The following is a 17,705-nucleotide window of genomic DNA, read 5'->3' on the forward strand; positions in this document are numbered from 1 at the left end:
TTCTTTAACTATAGATTAAGGGTTAGCTGAGGTGAACTATGCCATAGATGTTTAACTTATTTTTTCCAATAAAGCCTGCCTGACCTCCAAAAGGAAAGGCAAGCGAAGTGCTGTTCTTTTTGAAGTTGGGCTTGTACAAACTCCCCCTCACTCCACTGAGGTTGTGAAGGCATCAGAACTCCAGGAACCAGTGAAAGATAGTTTGAAAAGTACCAAATGATGTCTAAAGTTGTCATTTAGACCTCAAAGTCAGAAATTCAACTACTACTTGAAATATAGAAGTTATTTTTATTTCAAAACCAGATTTTCTGCCAAATTGAAGTGCACATATTCAGAGAAGTAAAGGTCTAATGAAATCTAGGAGACAGCCGAAACCGGTTTGGCTCAGTGGATAGAGCGTCGGCCTGCGGACTGAAAGGTCCCGGGTTCGATTCCGGTCGAGGGCATGTACCTTGGTTGCGGGCACATCCTCAGTGGGGGGTGTGCAGGAAGCAGCTGATCGATGTTTCTCTCTCATCGATGTTTCTGGCTCTCTGTCCCTCTCCCTTCCTCTCTGTGAAATATCAATAAAATATATTTAAAAAAAAAAAAAAAGAAATCTAGGAGACAACATGGCATAGCCAAAAGGATGATGGATGGGTAGTCCTGCCTCTAGCATTAATTAGCTAAGTCATATTAGCCCTCAGCTTTCTTATATGCAATGTAAGTATATTGAATTAGATATACTAGTTTAGTGTTAAACTCTGTGCTTCAACTCCTCTAGTTTATCTGTCCACTTTGTGCAAGAATGCTTTGTTAACCACTGATTGTTTCATTAATCTATTAAGCAAACATTAACTCAACATCTCTATGCAAAGCACATTTTGGAACCCCAGGGAGCCAAGGATAATAAGACTTAAGTCTTGCATTTGAGGTCACAACTGGAAAAGAAAAGTTATTTATAAACAATTATAATAGCAGTAAAAAGTTTCAAGCAGAATAAGAAAACTGTTGGAAACTGATTTGTGGGTTTGAAACTGAAAAAAATAAACATTGCTCAAAGCTCCATCAGGACTGGGAAAGCCCGAATCTTAAATATTTTTCTGAGCAAATGCTATGTGGCATCACTGTGTTAGGTGCTAAGGATTTGTTGAAAATCTGAGTAAAACAAAATAAATAAATAAAACCAAAAAGAAAACTCCACATTCAAGGAACTCTAATCACAGGACTGGAAAATAAAAACATGTGAATGAATATTTGCAAAATAATGAGCTAAATGCAACACTAAGAGGGAAAAATGGGGGCACTGGTTATGCTGGCCAGCAAATGTAAAGACATTCAGAAGGAATAGCACATATGACCCCAGAGGTATGCAAATAGTGATATTTGGGGAGCAGGGAATATTCCTATATGTTCAGAATATAAGGAGTCTATAAGGACTAGCAAAAGATAAGGCTGGAAAGATACATTGAGATGAGAGTCTGGAGGTCTTCTGGACTTGCCTAAGAAGTTTCAACTTAATTTATTGGCAAAACAAAGCCATAAACACTCATAAGCAGGAGAGTGTTATGTTCAGATCCTCTGGAAGAGCCTTTGGTTGTGTGAAGAGAGGGTGGGCAGATTCAAAATCAGGACTCAGCACACGCTATCTAGTCTGATCTTGGACGCTAAGCAGGGTCGGGCCTAGTTAGCACTTGGATGGGAGAACCACACACACATTTACTCTGAATTAAAAGGAATTCCATAGAAAATGGCCACTCAAGCCCTTTCAATACAGATCACTTTTTCTAAATGGAGTGCTGCACAAAGAACAATCTTGACTTCCTCTGAATTTTATTTCTGCTTTGACATTGCAAGAGCTTTATGTCTTGGTAGTTACTGGCTGGAACAGTTTGAAAGCTGAGGTTCTGTGGTAGTGGTAAACTGATTTTTTCCACCAGCTGGAGAAAAATGAAATAAAAAGTCCCATAAATGCTGGTGATTCTTTTGTAGTGAGTGCTTTCTGGACAACCAAAGTAATTTCTCAACAAATATGAGTTTGGAAAGAAACTGGACTGGAAATGCAACTCTGATTCCTGGTTCAATTTTAAGTTTTGAGAGTACCACACTGTGGCCCATCGTGACCATTAACTGTATCTCAGTAGCATTTGTCTTTTCTAAGGGAAAGCCATTTCGAAAACCCATCTACACAAACTGTAAGTATATGAAGTTTACTTTTTCTTTTCGAATATCATTTTTCTCCTCCCCCTCTATCTCCCCGGAGGTGCAATTCACTGAGGTGATTGGCTGAGAGGGAAACCATTGCATTGATCTAAAATTGAGTACTAAATGGTAATTTTCATAGGTGGTAGAGCCCATGGGAGAAACCTGCTCATTGGCATGGAAGCACATGCACTATTGAATTGTCACATGAGTCCTGCCCTCTTGTGAGCCATCAAGAAGGAATTTAAACACCTACATATATGTCAAAAAGTTTTGTAAAAGTCTTTCCAACCAATTCAAATATAACCTTGTAATTATTTATAACATTGAAGAAGTTACTTTAACAATTCTGTACATCTCTTTAATCACCAGTGAGGATGAACATGTATTGATGTTATTAGCCATTTCTTCCTCTCTGAATTTCATTTATATTTTTATTAATTTGTTTCTATTGGGTTGCTATTATATTTCTTATTTATTTGTATGAGCTGTATTCCTTTGTGAGTTTTCCATTGCCTTTATGCACAATTTTTTCTCATTGCAAAATCATATTATCATTTATTTAATTTTTTAAAAATTTCTTTTAATGCTTTTTAAAACCTAAAGTTAATTTGAGATATAATTTAAAGTAGAGATCAAACTAGTTTATCCAATTAGTCCCTAGTTTTCCCAGCATATTTTATTATTTAATATTCCTTTTAGTCACTTATTTCTCAACTCAATGTAATGCCACCATTATCATACCTATATTCATATATGTTTATGGTTTTATCATATGAATAATTTATATTATATAAAATTTTTTTTTTAAAAACCATTAAATTTTTATCGTTTTAAATATCAATTAAAAACATAATTTAAATTTTTAATTGAATTCTGTCTTATACAGTTGATTAGTTCACAAAATATCTATTCTTTTTAATAAATGGTGATGAAAATTTGTAAGTATTATATGATGGTCGTAAGTTTTAGTAACGTAACCTATTGCTTCTATAAAGTGAATCTTTTATTTTTTTATTTTTTTTTAAAATAAATCTTTATTGTTCAGATTATTACAGGTGTTCCTCTTTTTTTCCCCCTAGCTCCCCTCTACCTGATTCCCCACCCCACCCCATGCCCTTATCCCCCGCCACTGTCTTCATCCATAGGTGTAAGCTTTTTGTCCAGTCTCTTCCCGCACCCCTCACACCCCCTCCCCTCTGAGAATTGTCAGTCCACTCCCTTTCTATGTCCCTGATTCTATTATATTCACCAGTCCATTCTGTTCTTCAGATTTTTTATTCACTTGATTTTTAGATTCACTTGTTGGTAGGTATGTATTTGATGTCATTTTGTTGTTCATAATTTTTATCTTTACCTTTTTCTTCTTCTTCCTCTTCTTAAAGAACACCCTTCAGCATTTCATGTAATCCTTGTTTGGTGGTGATGAACTCCTTTAGCTTTTTCTTGTCTGTGAAGCTCTTTATCTGACCTTCAACTCTGAATGATAGCTTTGCTGGGTAGAGTAATCTTGGTTGTAGGTTCTTGCTGTTCATCACTTTGAATATTTCTTGCCACTCCCTTCTGGCATGCATAGTTTCTGCCGAGAAATCAGCTGACAGTCGTATGGGTGCTCCCTTGTAGGTAACTAACCGTTTTTCTCTTGCTGCTTTCAAGATTCTCTCTTTGTCTTTTGCTCTTGGCATTTTAATTATGATGTGTCTTGGTGTGGTCCTCTTTGGATTCCTCTTGTATGGGGTTCTGTGCACTTCCTGAACTTGTAAGTCTATTTCTTTCACCAGGTAGGGAAAGTTTTCTGTCATTATTTCTTCTAATAGGTTTTCAATATTTTGCTCTTTCTCTTCTTCTGGCACCCCAAAAATTTGGATGTTGGTACGCTTAAAGTTGTCCCAGAGGCTCCTTACACTATCTTCATATTTTTGGATTTTTTCTTTTTGTTTTTCTGGTTGGGTGTTTTTTATTTCCTCACATTTCAGATCTTTGGTTTGATTCTTGGGGTACGTTGATCTACAGTTGAGTTTCGGTATATTCTTTATTTCAGACAGTGTATGCTTAATTTCTGACTGGTCCTTTTCCATTTTTTTGGCATTCTCATTAAGGTCCTTGAAGGTCTCATCAAGTTTCTTGGCGGTTTTTAGAAGATTCTTGAGTAACCTTATAAATGTGGTTCTGAACACTATGTCGTCCATTAGTTTGCTTTCCTCCATTTCTCTCATTCGTGACATGTTTCTTTGTCTCCGCATTTTGCTGCTTCCTTATGTTGATGGAGTGGCTTTGTGTGGTAGGTGACCTATAGGGGCCAGTAGCTCAGCCTCCCCAATCACCTGAGGTGGACGCCTTTGGTACACCCCTTTGTGGGCTGAGTGCAAAGTCTTGGTGTAGTTAAGCCTTGATTGCTGTTGGTACACTGGGAGGAATTGACCTCCAGGCCAATTGGCTGTGAGGACCCGCTGTGTCTATAATGGAAGAACTGCTGCGCTGGAGACACGCTTATGGTGCAGGACTTGTTTCAGTGGGGCTTTGGTGCTCACTGAGTCTGCCTCTTGAATGTATCACTTATGGATGTGAGGAGTTGAAATCTGGTGTCTCACACTGACCACTAGGTACACTGGCTTCTGGATCTCCAATGGGGTGCAGGTCAGCTACTGTCTGAGGCCACCCAGCAGGAGCTACAGCAAGAACTATAGTTTTCTCCTCTTTGCTTGGAGTTTGGAGGTTTTGGAGCTGTCTGACCTGGGCTGCAAGTTTGCTAGGTTAAGCTGCGATAGGGCAGGCCATTCATATGCTAAAGCTGCTGCTTGGAGCTTGGGTGGGTTTGCAGATTGTGCAGGGCGGGGTCTCAGGGCGTGACTAGGCTAGGGCGTGGCAAACAGCGATGGCTGCCAGTAAGCCGGCTCTGCGGCTCCGACCCTGTCCCCGAGTCCTGCACCCCAGCACAGTAAACAATTGTTCCTGCGCACAGCCCTGCAAGCAAGCCTCCCTCACTTTCCGACCCCACGGCAGACAGTCCAGCTTCTCCCTGTAGGAGTTTGGGTCCCCCGCGTCTCCCCAGAAACGAGTTCGGAGTAATCGGGAGCTTATCTCCCTTCGGGCTGAAAACAGCAGCGCTTTCAGTCACCCGTCGCCAGCCCAATTCGCGCGTCTCTGTACCTCAGTTTTTCAGCGCTTGTGCACCCCTCAATGCTGTTTGCTCTTTCCGTCTAGTTGTAGAACTTCCACTCAGCCAGCTTTCCCGTGGTTCTGGGTGATAGACGTTCTGTCTTTTAGTTGTAGTTTTGAAATTGTTGTGCGAGGCAGCAGTTTAGGTGCTTACCTATGCCGCCATCTTGGTTTCTAAAGTCTATATTATATAAATTTTAATGTGTTATTTATGTTATATACCAGGGGTTAGGAAAATTCGGCCATGGGCCATATACTAGTAAGACCTGGGAAATCATTTGGTCTGGCCCTACCAAGGCATTAGGGGTGAGTTAATTAAATGTTTGACCAAATATAGCAGACTACTTTTTAATTTAATAATTTTGTAAGGACCACAAATGATATTATAAATATCCAAATGATCCTTGGTAGAAAAAAGGTTCCCCACTTAGTTATACTATATATTAATTTTTATAAGATTAATATTTTCTATACTACCTGCTCTGTTTTATTGATATGCCAGCCTATTCTTGATCTACCACTTGGCTTTAGAAATTAGACTTTTATATGTTTTTATAAGTAGTAAGGTTGGCATATCCTTGTTACTCTTCATTTAAAAAATATTTATTACTTTTCTTTCTTGTTTATTCTTCTAGAAAAACTCTAGAATAAATTGTCAGGCTTTTTTAAAAATCCCCTTTGGGAAAAATGTATTTATTTACACACTTAAATCTCCACATTTAAGAACATGTCTTATCTTTCTATATCTTTATGCTTCCTGTTATACCTCTTAGTAAATATTTGTTGTTTTCTGCATGATAGATCCTGCACACTTATTTAAGAAACTAATCCTATACTTTTTTGTATATTTTGTCTTACCGTAGAGTCCAGAATTTTCAGGACAATGTTAAATAATAGTGGTAATAGCAGATAGTTCTACCCAGGCTTCTGAAAACTACTAGAACTATTTTTTTATTAATAAATATAATAAAATATAACAATTATATTTACTTATAAATATAATTTTGAATATTGGTTCAAGGTAGGCTATTTCATGAAATTATCTTACTTCCAATAATTAGAAGTGTGTTTTAAAATCCAAAATGGGAGATGCATTTCATTAAACTCCTTCCTGTCACCTACTGCAACAATTATGCTCTTTGTTGTCCTGTGACCAAGTACTAGTCTGTTATATTAATAAATTTGTCATTAAATCATCTTCACATTCTTGATCAAACCCCACTTCCTTGTGGTGGTTTATAAATTTTACCGAATTAAATTTTTTACTTTTTTATATCTACACTAGAGGCCTGGTGCACAAAATTCGTGCACAGGGCAGGGGGGTATCCCTCAGCCCAGCCTGCACCCTCTCCAATCTGGGACCCCTCGAGGGATGTCTGACTGCCTGTTTAAGCCTGATCCTGGTGAGATCGTGCCTAAACGGGCAGTTGGACATCCCTCTCACAATCCAGGACTGCTGGCTCCCAACTGCTCGCCTGCCTGCCTTCCTGATTGCCCCTAACCACTTCTTCCTGCCAGCCTGATTACCCCCTAACTACTCCCCTGCCAGCCTGATTGATGCCTAACTGCTCCCCTGCCAGCCTGTTTGCCCCCAACTGCCTTCCCCTGCAGGCCTGGTTACTCCTAACTGCCTTCCCTGCAGGCCTGGTCCCCCCCAACTTCTCTCCCCTGCAGGCCTGGGTCCCTCCCAACTGCCTTTCCCTGCATGCCTGGTCGCCCCCAACTTCCCTCCTCTGCCGGCTTGGTCACCCCTAACTGCCCTCCCCTTCAGGCTTGATCGCCCCCAACTGCCCTCCCTTGCAGGCCTGGTCCCTCCCAACTGCCCTCCCCTGCTGGCCTGATTCCCCACAACTTCCCTCCCTTGCAGGCCTGGTCCCTCCCAACTGCCCTCCCTTGCTGGCCATCTTGTGGTGGCCATCTGTGTCCACGTGGGGGCAGGATCTTTGACCACATGGGAGCAGCCATCTTGTGTGTTGGAGTGATGGTCAATCTGCATATTACTCTTTTATTAGATAGGATAGAGGCCTGGTGCATGGGTGGGGGCCAGCTGGTTTGCCCTAAAGGGTGTCCCGGATCAGGGTGGGGGTTCCCTTGGGGCATGGGGTGGCCTGGGCGAGGGGCCTGTGGTGGTTTGCAGGCCGGCCACACCCCCTGGTGACCCAAGCGGAGGCCCTGGTATCTGGGGTTTATTTATCTTCTACAATTGAAACTTTGTAGCCTGGAGCGGAGCCAAGCCTTCTGCTTACTCTGTTGCCGCAGCCATTTTGTTTTTTGGATTTATGTATCTTCTATAATTGAAACTTTGTAGCCTTGAGTGGAGGCCTAGGCTGGCAAGGGCAGGTGGAAAGCTTGGCTTCCTCCATTGCTGGGGAAACCCAAGCCTCCCTCCTGCTCTCTGTGGCTGTAGCCATTTTGGTTGGGTTTATTTGCATATTCGCTCCTGATTGGCTGGTGGGCGTGGCTGGTGGGTGTAGCGGAGTGATGATTAATTTGCATATTACTCTTTTATTATATAGGACTAGAGGCCCAGTGCATAAATTCGTGCACAGGTGGGGGCCAGGCCAGCAGGGGGAGGGGCCAAGGGCAGTTGGCCAGATGGTCCCACCCCCAATTAGGGTGTTAGGGGCCAATCGGGGGCCAAGCCGGTTGGGGGGGTGGGGCCGATCGATCAGGGTCCGGATCAGGCTGGTTGGCTGCCACAGTGCACATCATAGCCACTGGTCATTCTTGCCATTCTGTCCCACCTTTCCAGTTGTTGGACTTTTATATATATACTTTTAAATATATACTATATATAGAATTCATGCATGGGTGGGGTCCAGGCAGCCTGGCCCCGATCAGGGCCCAATTAGGGCCGGGCCGGATGGGGGGGGAGGGGCCGCAGGTGATTGGCCGGCAGGCCCCGCCCCCAGTTGCGGTGTTGGGGAGCAATTGGGGGCCAGTGACTGGGGGCAGGGCCATGGGTGGTTGGCTGGCTGGCCTGGCTTCTTATTGGTGGGGGGGCAATCGAGGGCGGGACAAGCCAGAGGGAGGGGCTGTGGGCAGTTGGCCATCTGGTCCTGGCCTTGATTGGAGTGGGGGGGGGGCCATCATGGGCAGGGTCAGCCAGGGGGAGGAGCCACGGGAGGTCGGCCGGCCCCACCCCGGATCGGCTGGTTCGCTGGCCACAGTGGACGTCATAGCGTCCGGACATTACAGCATTCCGGTCGCTGGCTTTTTATAGATATAGATATTTCACAAGAAGGATATATTACGTTAGCTAGTGCTTCGATTTGAATTGTAGCTACAGAGTCCTTTTGCTTAAATTGAGTGTTTTAGAGCTGGATTAGTTACATCATAGTGATTTAAAGCTTTTGGGTAAGCTCAAACCCCTATGTCAAACATAGCTGATAATTTAAAATGAAAAAAGTTCTAACCAATAGAATAAATCATATTTTTCAAGGTTATATAAGTCAAAAGTTCTTGGAACTACTATTCAAATATACAAGCAATTTTATATTGATACAATAGAAAAGTCTTTGCCCTTCTTAACAGCCTTTGGCAGAAGATCAACTTATGATGAGATATATAAAAAAGTACAGATTAAATTTTTTTCAACCACAGTTTACATTCAACACTATTCTGCACAGCAAAGTGGGCAGAAAATCACGCACTTTACAGAGCGGTCTCCTATTGTCCCAAGTACCCACTTAGCCCCAAACACATACATCATTTCATTATTCACTATATTCCCTATGCTGTAATCTACATCCACATGATTATTCTGTGCTGCTGATTTGTGGTGCTTAATCCCTTCACCCTTTTCACCCAGTTCCCCAACCCTCCTCCCCTCTGGCAACTGTCAATCTGTTCTCAGTACAGGTTAAATTTTTATAGAAACAGGTGTGAATATTCACTTATCTGAAAATAATCTGTAATGGTTTGCCCAGGACTTTTCTTTCCAAATCACCTGAATAAACAGCCTGATTCTTTAAATTTCCTCATCAATAGTGACTAACCAAGGAGGGCAACATTCATTTCAGTTGTTCATTACATTTTCCAATCAAAGCTGAATTAAAGAAGAGAGCCTTACAATTTTGTTTCCACACTGCTCATTCATGCACTGGCTACTTTTCAGATCATTAGTCTGAGGACAGTGTGATATGCACTTAGTTGCTAGTGAGCACCAGGCCTTTAGCAGGATGAATGTTTGGGGCATCATCTTCCCAACATCTGGGTCCCTGGGACTTGGAAACAATGAAGTAAATGAACAATCCACATAGCCATTTCCTGGGATCTTCTTGTCACCAAGCTGCTCAGATTGCTTAATTTGGGGAGAGGCAGCCCCAGGTTTTTTCCTCTTTGCCTCATGTTCTTCCTGAGCAAGCCTGGGTATTCTCCAGGAGGCGCTGTATCTAGTTGTGTATATAAAGTGAAGCGTAGATTAATACGATGGTGGGTGTAGATGAAAAAGGGTGAAACCAGAGCTCTGGTTGTTTAAAATATTAGGGTCTGCAGTAGAGGAGCAGTTGCCATTGATTTCTCCTTGATATGACCTATGTAGAGTTGAGGGCCAGTAGACCATCAACACTAGAATAATGAGCATAAGAGAAAACCTAGTTTGTTTATAAATTTTGTTTGTTTATTTGTTTGTTAATCCTCACCAGAGGACATTTTTTCATTGATTTTTAGGGAGAGTAGAAGAAAGAGGGAAAGAGAGAGAGAGAAACATCAGTGTGAGAGAAACACATTGATGGGTTGCCTCCTGCACGAGCCCTCACCAGGGCCTGGGCTAGGGAGGAGCTTGCAACCAAGTTATGTGCCCTTGACTGGAATTGAACCCGGGACCCTTTAGTCCGCAGGCGGACGCTCTATCCGCTAAGCCAAACCAGCTAGGGCTGTTTATAAATTTTGAGGATTATGAGAATCATTGATGTCATGGAAACACTGATTAAATGCTGAAGTACTATTTCTATCAAAGAATTTCCAATGCACCATCTACAAAGTATCTAAAAGCTCTGATGGGCACAGGAGTGGATGAGGTTTGGGGTAAGAGCAGTAATGTTGGCACATTGCATTCTGGGAAGTTTAGCTCCCAAAAGTAAAGTAGTTTTGGCAGGCTGGGGAGAGAGAACCCAGCAGATGTGCAGGCTAGTTTCTCATTTACTCTTTCAATTTAGAGCCCCAGCGAGAAGCAAGTACAGTCACTTTCAAGTGGTTACAGTCTAGTTGATACATAAATGAAGAGCATGCAAAGATCATGATACACATCATATGAAATAGAATTTTGTAAGGGAGAATTGGGGAACTTTAAAGATAAAGTCATATTTGAACTGGGCTTTTAAAAAAAAAAAAATGGAACTTGCCAAGAGAGGAAAAACACCATCTACACAGGAAATTCTGTGAACAGAGGGACAGAAGGTAGAAAGTGTTGGGCCTCTGGAAGCAGCAGGTTTATGGTTTAACTTTCCTGGGAATGTAAGGAAGAACAATCAGAGGTCAGTTTAGAAAGGCTAATTGGAACCATATTGTGGAAGGCACTTGGATGCATTCTGTAGGCAACAAAGAAGAATGAGGTACTATCAAGAGGACTGACTGTCCATGAATGCAGGAGTCAGTAGACACAGGGTCTGTCTGGTGACCATGTACATGGACTGATCACTGCAGAAGGTCCTGCCGCCGCTCCCCCCGCCAGGACTCCTCAGTTGAGGTAGTTCCTTTATGGAAGTTACTATAGTACACTTATTTTTTTTTTTTCAAAATAAATGTCATTTATTGGTCTTTAGAGATATCACTATAATTTTATTGTTCTTCCACATGAAATAAATTAAAGTCCGCAGCAAGTGATTAAAAGCCCATTAAAATAATCACGTACTAGAGAAAACATGAACAAACCTGAATTCTTAAACTAAAGAACTGTCAAAATTTACAACATTCCCCCTGCTGGGCCTCCTTGCTTCCTACCTTCCTTCAGAACACTAGAGATTAAACTCCTCAACTTGCAATGCCTAACTTCCCCGAAGGAAACTCTGACCCAACATATGCCTTGCAGTGTCTTTGTTCCTGCTACATTGCTTTCAAGATAAGTTATCTGGGATTCCTCCATCCTGAAGGAGGAATCCAGAGTTCAAGTCTCTTTGCTTCCCACTCAGATAAGTGATGTGACTCTGCCTTTATGGACCTTTCTTATCTAGTGACTTCCACATCTTTCTGCAGACGTGTTTCTTCAGGATACTTTGACTTCTATCATGGCAAAGTTTGGTGTGTGTGTGTGTGTGTGTGTGTGTGTGTGTGTGTGTGTGTGTACGCGTGCGGATCACAATTTTTTATTTTATTTTATTTTTTTATTATTATTATTTTTAATTGTTTGAAGTATTACAAATAGTAGTACCTATGTCTCCTTTTTTTTTTCCTTCCCCATTGACCTTCCCCCGGTCTCCCTTTCCCCCCAGTACATGCCTTTACCTGCCCCCTCCCCCCAGTGTTTTTTATCCATTGGTTATGCTTATATGCATGCGTACAAGTCCTTCGGTTGATCTCCTACAGCGCCCCCCCCCCCCCCCCCGCAACCTCCCCTGCCTTCCCACTGTAGTTTGACAGTCTGTTCAATGCTTCTTTGCCTCTGTATCTATTTTTTTCCCCATTTCATTCCTTTAAAAAATCTTGCCTCTGCAGACTAGAAATAAACATATAATAACAAAAAATGTTTGAGTCCCAATTTCCATGTCCAACAGTTCTGAGTCCCCATTTCAATGTCAAACAGTTCCTTATGTGTACATGTCAGCAATGATATCTGGATGGTGGGCACATGGTGGCAATGCAGGTCCGACCCTCTCTGGTTTGGTCCTAGGCAACCTGCTGCGTCGCACAGCTGCACTATAGTACACTTATTAGCAGCTTTCTATACCAAGCCATTCGAGGAAAGACTTTAAGATATCACCTTTGTCTTATAAGCATTCGAACATATTTTAAAACATATGAGGATATTTCAAAACATCCAAAGATGTATCTAGTATTTGCCCAACAGAGATAATTGATTCTGCAATGTGTGCCAAATTATGTGAAACATTCCTTTAGCATCTAAAAGTAATATTTGGTGTTTCTTCAGATGTATTCTCATTTCTGCTGATAACTGTCTTGGGCCTCACAGTTTTCATTCTGTTTTCTGATTTTCAAGATATATACCGAGTGATGGAGGTAAGTGGTATTCATTTGCACATCTGTTATGACTCACATGTGCAGTGGGACCATATTTGCATTGTAATTTCAAATTCTGTTGTTACCATAGTCTCTCTGATCACTGAGAGACTATTCCTATTTACTAGAAGTGCAAATTACATATATATATATATATATATACATATATATATATATATATATATACACACATATATATATACATATATATGAGATACTTTATTCTTCAATGTTATATGGGTATAATAAATTTTATGCATTAAATTCAATAATTATTTTTTCAAGTTTAATATTTTAAAACATATAGTCAAAATTCTTCATACCATAGCTGTGAGGAGTAAGAAAAAGTAGACTTATAAGCCAATCATATTTTTATCTGTTGGAAACTGACTGTAAGGAGTTTGATTACAGTAGACACCATTTGATCCAGGGTGCAGTGGGTTAAAATTAAACTTATTAGAGGTTAATGAGCCCGTTCTTGGACCCAACACTGTGGGAGAAATAAAAAAGTATTGACCCACTACATATCTTACAGTCTCTCCAGACAGCCCTTGCACCCAGTGTGCTGTTTTTCACAACCGAGAGAAAGGCTGCCTCCACTTGGGGGAAAAATAACTCATATCAGAATAGAGATGAGAATTAAAAGTGAGCATTTTGATACTGTGGAGGACCTGTAGTTTTAGTCCTAAAGGCAGCTCAGTCCTCTACATAGTTAGCCATATTCTACCATTTAGGATCAGAAATGGGGCTATGTAGGTTTTTTTAATGTGTGTTTTTGTTTTGTTTTTTTTGTGTGTATGTGTTTGGCTGTGTGTGTTTTTGTTTGTTTGTTTGTTTGCTATGGATGCAGCCATGGGAAGTTGTAGATCTTACACTCATTAAATAAGTGTAGTTGGTTGTCAATATGTACCCTTTGATCCTTAAAAGGAGGTGGCTTGGGTAGGTTTGACTTTCATCAAGCCATTGGTTTGGGACTGGGAAGATGTGTTCAGAAAATGTTCCCTTCACTTCAATTAAAATAAACTTAAACTTCTGCCCCCTTATGTTTACTCATAGGTCAATTTTACTGAAAGATTGAATTTCAAATAGATTTAGCTTTGGGGGAATTAGAAGTAAAAATGTAATTAGATGAATGATTTAATCATATACCCTTTTTGCTGTATTTGAAAGGACAAAAATGAAGAGAGACACACAGGCTTCCAAATGCCCTGTCTCACGCCTGCGGTCCAGGGCACATTTACTCCATGTCTGTCATCAGGCACTGGAGGGAGCACAGGACAAGAGGCAATCGGTTCTCATTTGAATTCTGGCTCTGCCTTTTATTTATTGGCTTTGAGTCCTGGGCAAGGTACTGACCTTCTCGTCTGTAAAGTGCTGAAAATAATGCCCACCTCCAAGCTCAGAGAGTTGTTACAAATATGTAAATTAAATACGTTTTTTCAAAGTGTAAGGTATGAAATGTCTAATAGTAGTATTCCTTTTCCACAGTTCATCCCAACCACGACATCATGGAGAATTTCAATTTTGGTGGCAGCCCTCATCCAGTTCTGCGTGGCCTTCTTTGTAGAGGTAAAGTGATTTCTGTGTGGTTCTGATTGTTCTACCAAGGAGATAAACAAATCAAGTGTCTCATTCTCCACAGATGTTCATTTTTTAGAGCGAACACCTTTGTCTCCAATAGTGCTAGTAAGAAGGGTTTGTAAAAACTGTGCGTGTACCCTTTGGGGGAAACTTCTTGTAAAATGATTTATAATTCTTTGAAGGCTGCATAGAAATGCCCTCAGTATCCGTAGCATAGAAAGCAAACCATGAAATTAGCTCTAATTTTGCCTCACTTGAAGGCACTGTATTGTACTTTTCTAGTGGTTTCAATTATCCCTTAGAGACTGGACCAGGTGACCTTCCAGCTTGGAAATTCAATGAGACCGTTTACAGTGAAGCTCTGTCTTCAGGAGGCCTTCCTTAATTAAGAGAGAAGGGAAGCCATTGCTCATTCTAGTCAATTCTTGCCCTAGAAGGTCTTCTCTGACAGCATTTCTCTTCTACTTAGTGTCACTAAATCACTTTACCTACTCAGTGAAAGCTTTGGGTTCTGTATTTTTTAAAGGATAGTTGTTTGTTGTTGTTGTTTTTAAAAAGATTCATGTACCATATGTTCTTTGGAAAAGGGAATCAACTAAATTTGTAAATACACACACACACACACACACACACACACACATTCCAGTGGATGCAACCAATATAAAATTTCTCATACTCTTTAACTGAGGAATTGTAGTTCTGAAACTATATTAAAAAAAACAAGTGAGAGAAAAAAGGTATGAAGGTATTATCATAGTATTACCTACAGTGGTGTAGTATTAGACTGGACTCACATGTTCTAAAGTAAAAATGTTTGCTTAAATAGTTATACAGAAATTTGAAGAGATGCTATAACATCTTTAAAAAGGAGTATTAAGAAGACTGTAGCTACAAATTGTATATGAAAGTCCAGTATAAGCAAAAGTGGAATGCAAATTTTGACAAGTTCTATTATGTTTAAAAATCATGTGCATGTGAGCCTAGAAAAAAAAGAGCCCCAAATGGAAAACAAAATCTATTTGATTGCAAGAGTCCATCTATTCATTCAACAAGCCTTTATTTGTCATCTTCTAGGTGGCATATGGCAGGTAGCAGTGATTTTTCTTTTCTTGATTTTGAGTACATTATTGAGTACAATACCTGGTGATCGCTGGCAGTAAATTAATTCTAAGTGAATCGTTAGCCAGAATTTAACTAGGAATCGGTAGAAATGAAAGGCTGTATACATTCAGCAGATTTCTGAGCACACCAATGCACTTGCTTCTCAAGGGAAAGAGAGGGGAGCTGCTAGACTTGATGGGGCCTGCAGTGGGGAGAAGCCAGCACAGCAGCAGCAACAAGCACATCTCAGCGGCAGGGATGGGGGGAGCAGCTTGTGGTGGTAACAGGGGTCTTCAGGAGAAAGAAACCAGCGAACAGGCAGCAGGGGAAGTGGATGATGGTGTGTTTTTTTTTTCCCACTGGATTTCCCAGGATGCCATCCTTCAAAATCGAAAGCTCTGGCTATTGATCAAAAATAAATTTGGATTCTGTTCGAAAAGTCAATATAGGAACTGGCAAAAGAAGCTGGCAGAAGACTCCACCTGGCCTCCCACAAACAGGACGGACTATTCAGGTGATGGCCAAAATGGGTTCTACATCAACCGAGGCTATGAAAGCCCTGAACCGCTTCCAAAGGGAAAGCTCCAACAGGGAGGCCAAACCACAGAACAGCATTTTTGGACCAGACTGTAATCAGAATTGTTGTTGTACATGCTTAACACCATCCCCTTTTCCCCAGAAACTACAGTACTGTGGAGAGGTGAGGGTAGCTTACCCTTATCTGTTCTCTCTCCAGCTGAGGACTCAAAACACATTTCTCAGTGTACTGAGCTTTGCGACCAAGAACCTTAACAATGCTTATTTTGACTGTATCCTACCCTTTACAACTGAGGGGGAAAAATACATTGCCTGGATTATCTATTTTTAAAAAAATAAACTTTATTCACATTACATAGCATTATCCTGGTTAAAATGGACAGCTTTTCTCAGTAGTGAAATTAATGGTATGAACATCAACTTAAAAAAAAGGAAAATTAAAAAAGAATCTGGTCTTTGAAAGTTTCACAAATATATTTTTATTTTCACCTAAAATAAAAGCGTTTGAAAAACACACCCTTCTCTGAATAAATTGTCACAAGTTTTCTTAACTTTACATTCACTTGCAAAGAACATTTATGTACAAGTATTTTTTCAAGGTCACGAAATTCCTTTTGCTCCTTTTGTACAGTTGTAAGAGAGAAACAAGAATTGACATTTACTTAGAAAATTCAGCTCTAACTGTGGTGACCTGGAGCTGTGTGGCAGTGGAGAATGATGGAAGTGTCTGTTTATCGCATATAATCTTGGCTTGGGCACAGCTAGCATCTAAGCAAACTCCACCAAAGACGGCATTTCCCAAAACATATTGTTTTGGGGCCAATGAGCTATGTCCAGAGTAGATCACAAAGGTAATGAAATAAACGGTTAAAATGTACTTTTACATTAAAGAAGCACAGCACCTTTATTTACTCTTCATTACTGACAGGTGAAATCCTTAAATTGTTGTGTTTTTTTTTTAACTCTAAAAGTTGGCCCAAAGTCCGTATTACTCATCTTAAAACACAATCCTAGGGGAGGGATGGACCCATAATGTTTGTATCTACACCATGACAATTTTCAGGCTACTAAACAATTTTAAGTTTCATTTCATCTTTTCATTATCTAAATCCGTTATTCAATGCACATTAACAACCATAAGAAGGGATTCATCCTTTACAAATATATTGTGTACACTATTCTCTTTAGTACATATCAACTCCACTGTGACCTGAGAGGACATTTATTCCTAGTGAACATTGTATTTTATCTACTAGGCATTATTTGTAACAATAAATCTAATTTTGCTAACTTAACAGAACTTTAACAGTTCATAGGCAATTAGATAACCATCCCATTCCATGAGTGCCAATTATATGCCAAACACTGATGTATGCTTTCAATAATGTATTTACAACTCTGAAAACTATAGAAGTAAAAACAATTTTTTTTTACATTTCATTAATTTGTTTCTGTCAATAGGATTAAAGGCTTTGTTACACAAACCAATAGCATAAATGCAAATTTTTATAAAAACAACCCTTTATATTTAGATTTTATTTGCAAAACCTTGTTTTTATTTTGGTGCACAGCTCTTGGAGAATGATAATTTTCAAAAATGTGTCTTATTTAGTGGCTACTGATAAATGATAAAAAGATAAAAATATATCTTATGGTTAAAAATCATATGTCAACATAAAAAATATGTAACTTGGGCATTTAATAATTTGACCATTAGCACAAGAGGATTCAACTGATTCCTATGACAGATAGCATAACAAGATTTCTTAAAATCTTGATTTAATAAATACACCTTTTTTTTTTTTGCCCCAGTTTTTCCAACAACCTTTTTGGTATCTGATAGGTGATCATTTTATTTCACAGATTTCTTTGGAAGTAGAATATGTTAAAGTTGAAGTCTATACTTAACTTTGCTAAATATATGCTCAGAGAAAGGTTTAATAGTCTTGGGGAAAAACTTTGATAAAAGC

General features: G+C 40.0%; 1 protein-coding gene across 1 annotated transcript in view; it reads left to right on the plus strand.

Annotated features, from left to right (window-relative positions):
- The window catches only part of ATP13A5 (ATPase 13A5), a 112,835-nt gene extending 96,750 nt beyond the window's left edge, over positions 1 to 16,085 (plus strand). Inside the window, exons 28-31 of the mRNA XM_080656237.1 lie at positions 1,972 to 2,174; positions 12,428 to 12,516; positions 14,005 to 14,085; positions 15,571 to 16,085. Coding sequence (XP_080512363.1) covers positions 1,972 to 2,174; positions 12,428 to 12,516; positions 14,005 to 14,085; positions 15,571 to 15,831 — 634 coding nt within the window. The 3' untranslated portion in view covers positions 15,832 to 16,085. The remainder of the gene's footprint in view (positions 1 to 1,971; positions 2,175 to 12,427; positions 12,517 to 14,004; positions 14,086 to 15,570) is intronic.
- Positions 16,086 to 17,705: the final 1,620 nt, after the last annotated feature.

Source organism: Plecotus auritus (assembly GCF_963455305.1).
Source record: "Plecotus auritus genome assembly, chromosome: 2".
Taxonomy (NCBI): Eukaryota; Metazoa; Chordata; class Mammalia; order Chiroptera; family Vespertilionidae; genus Plecotus; species Plecotus auritus.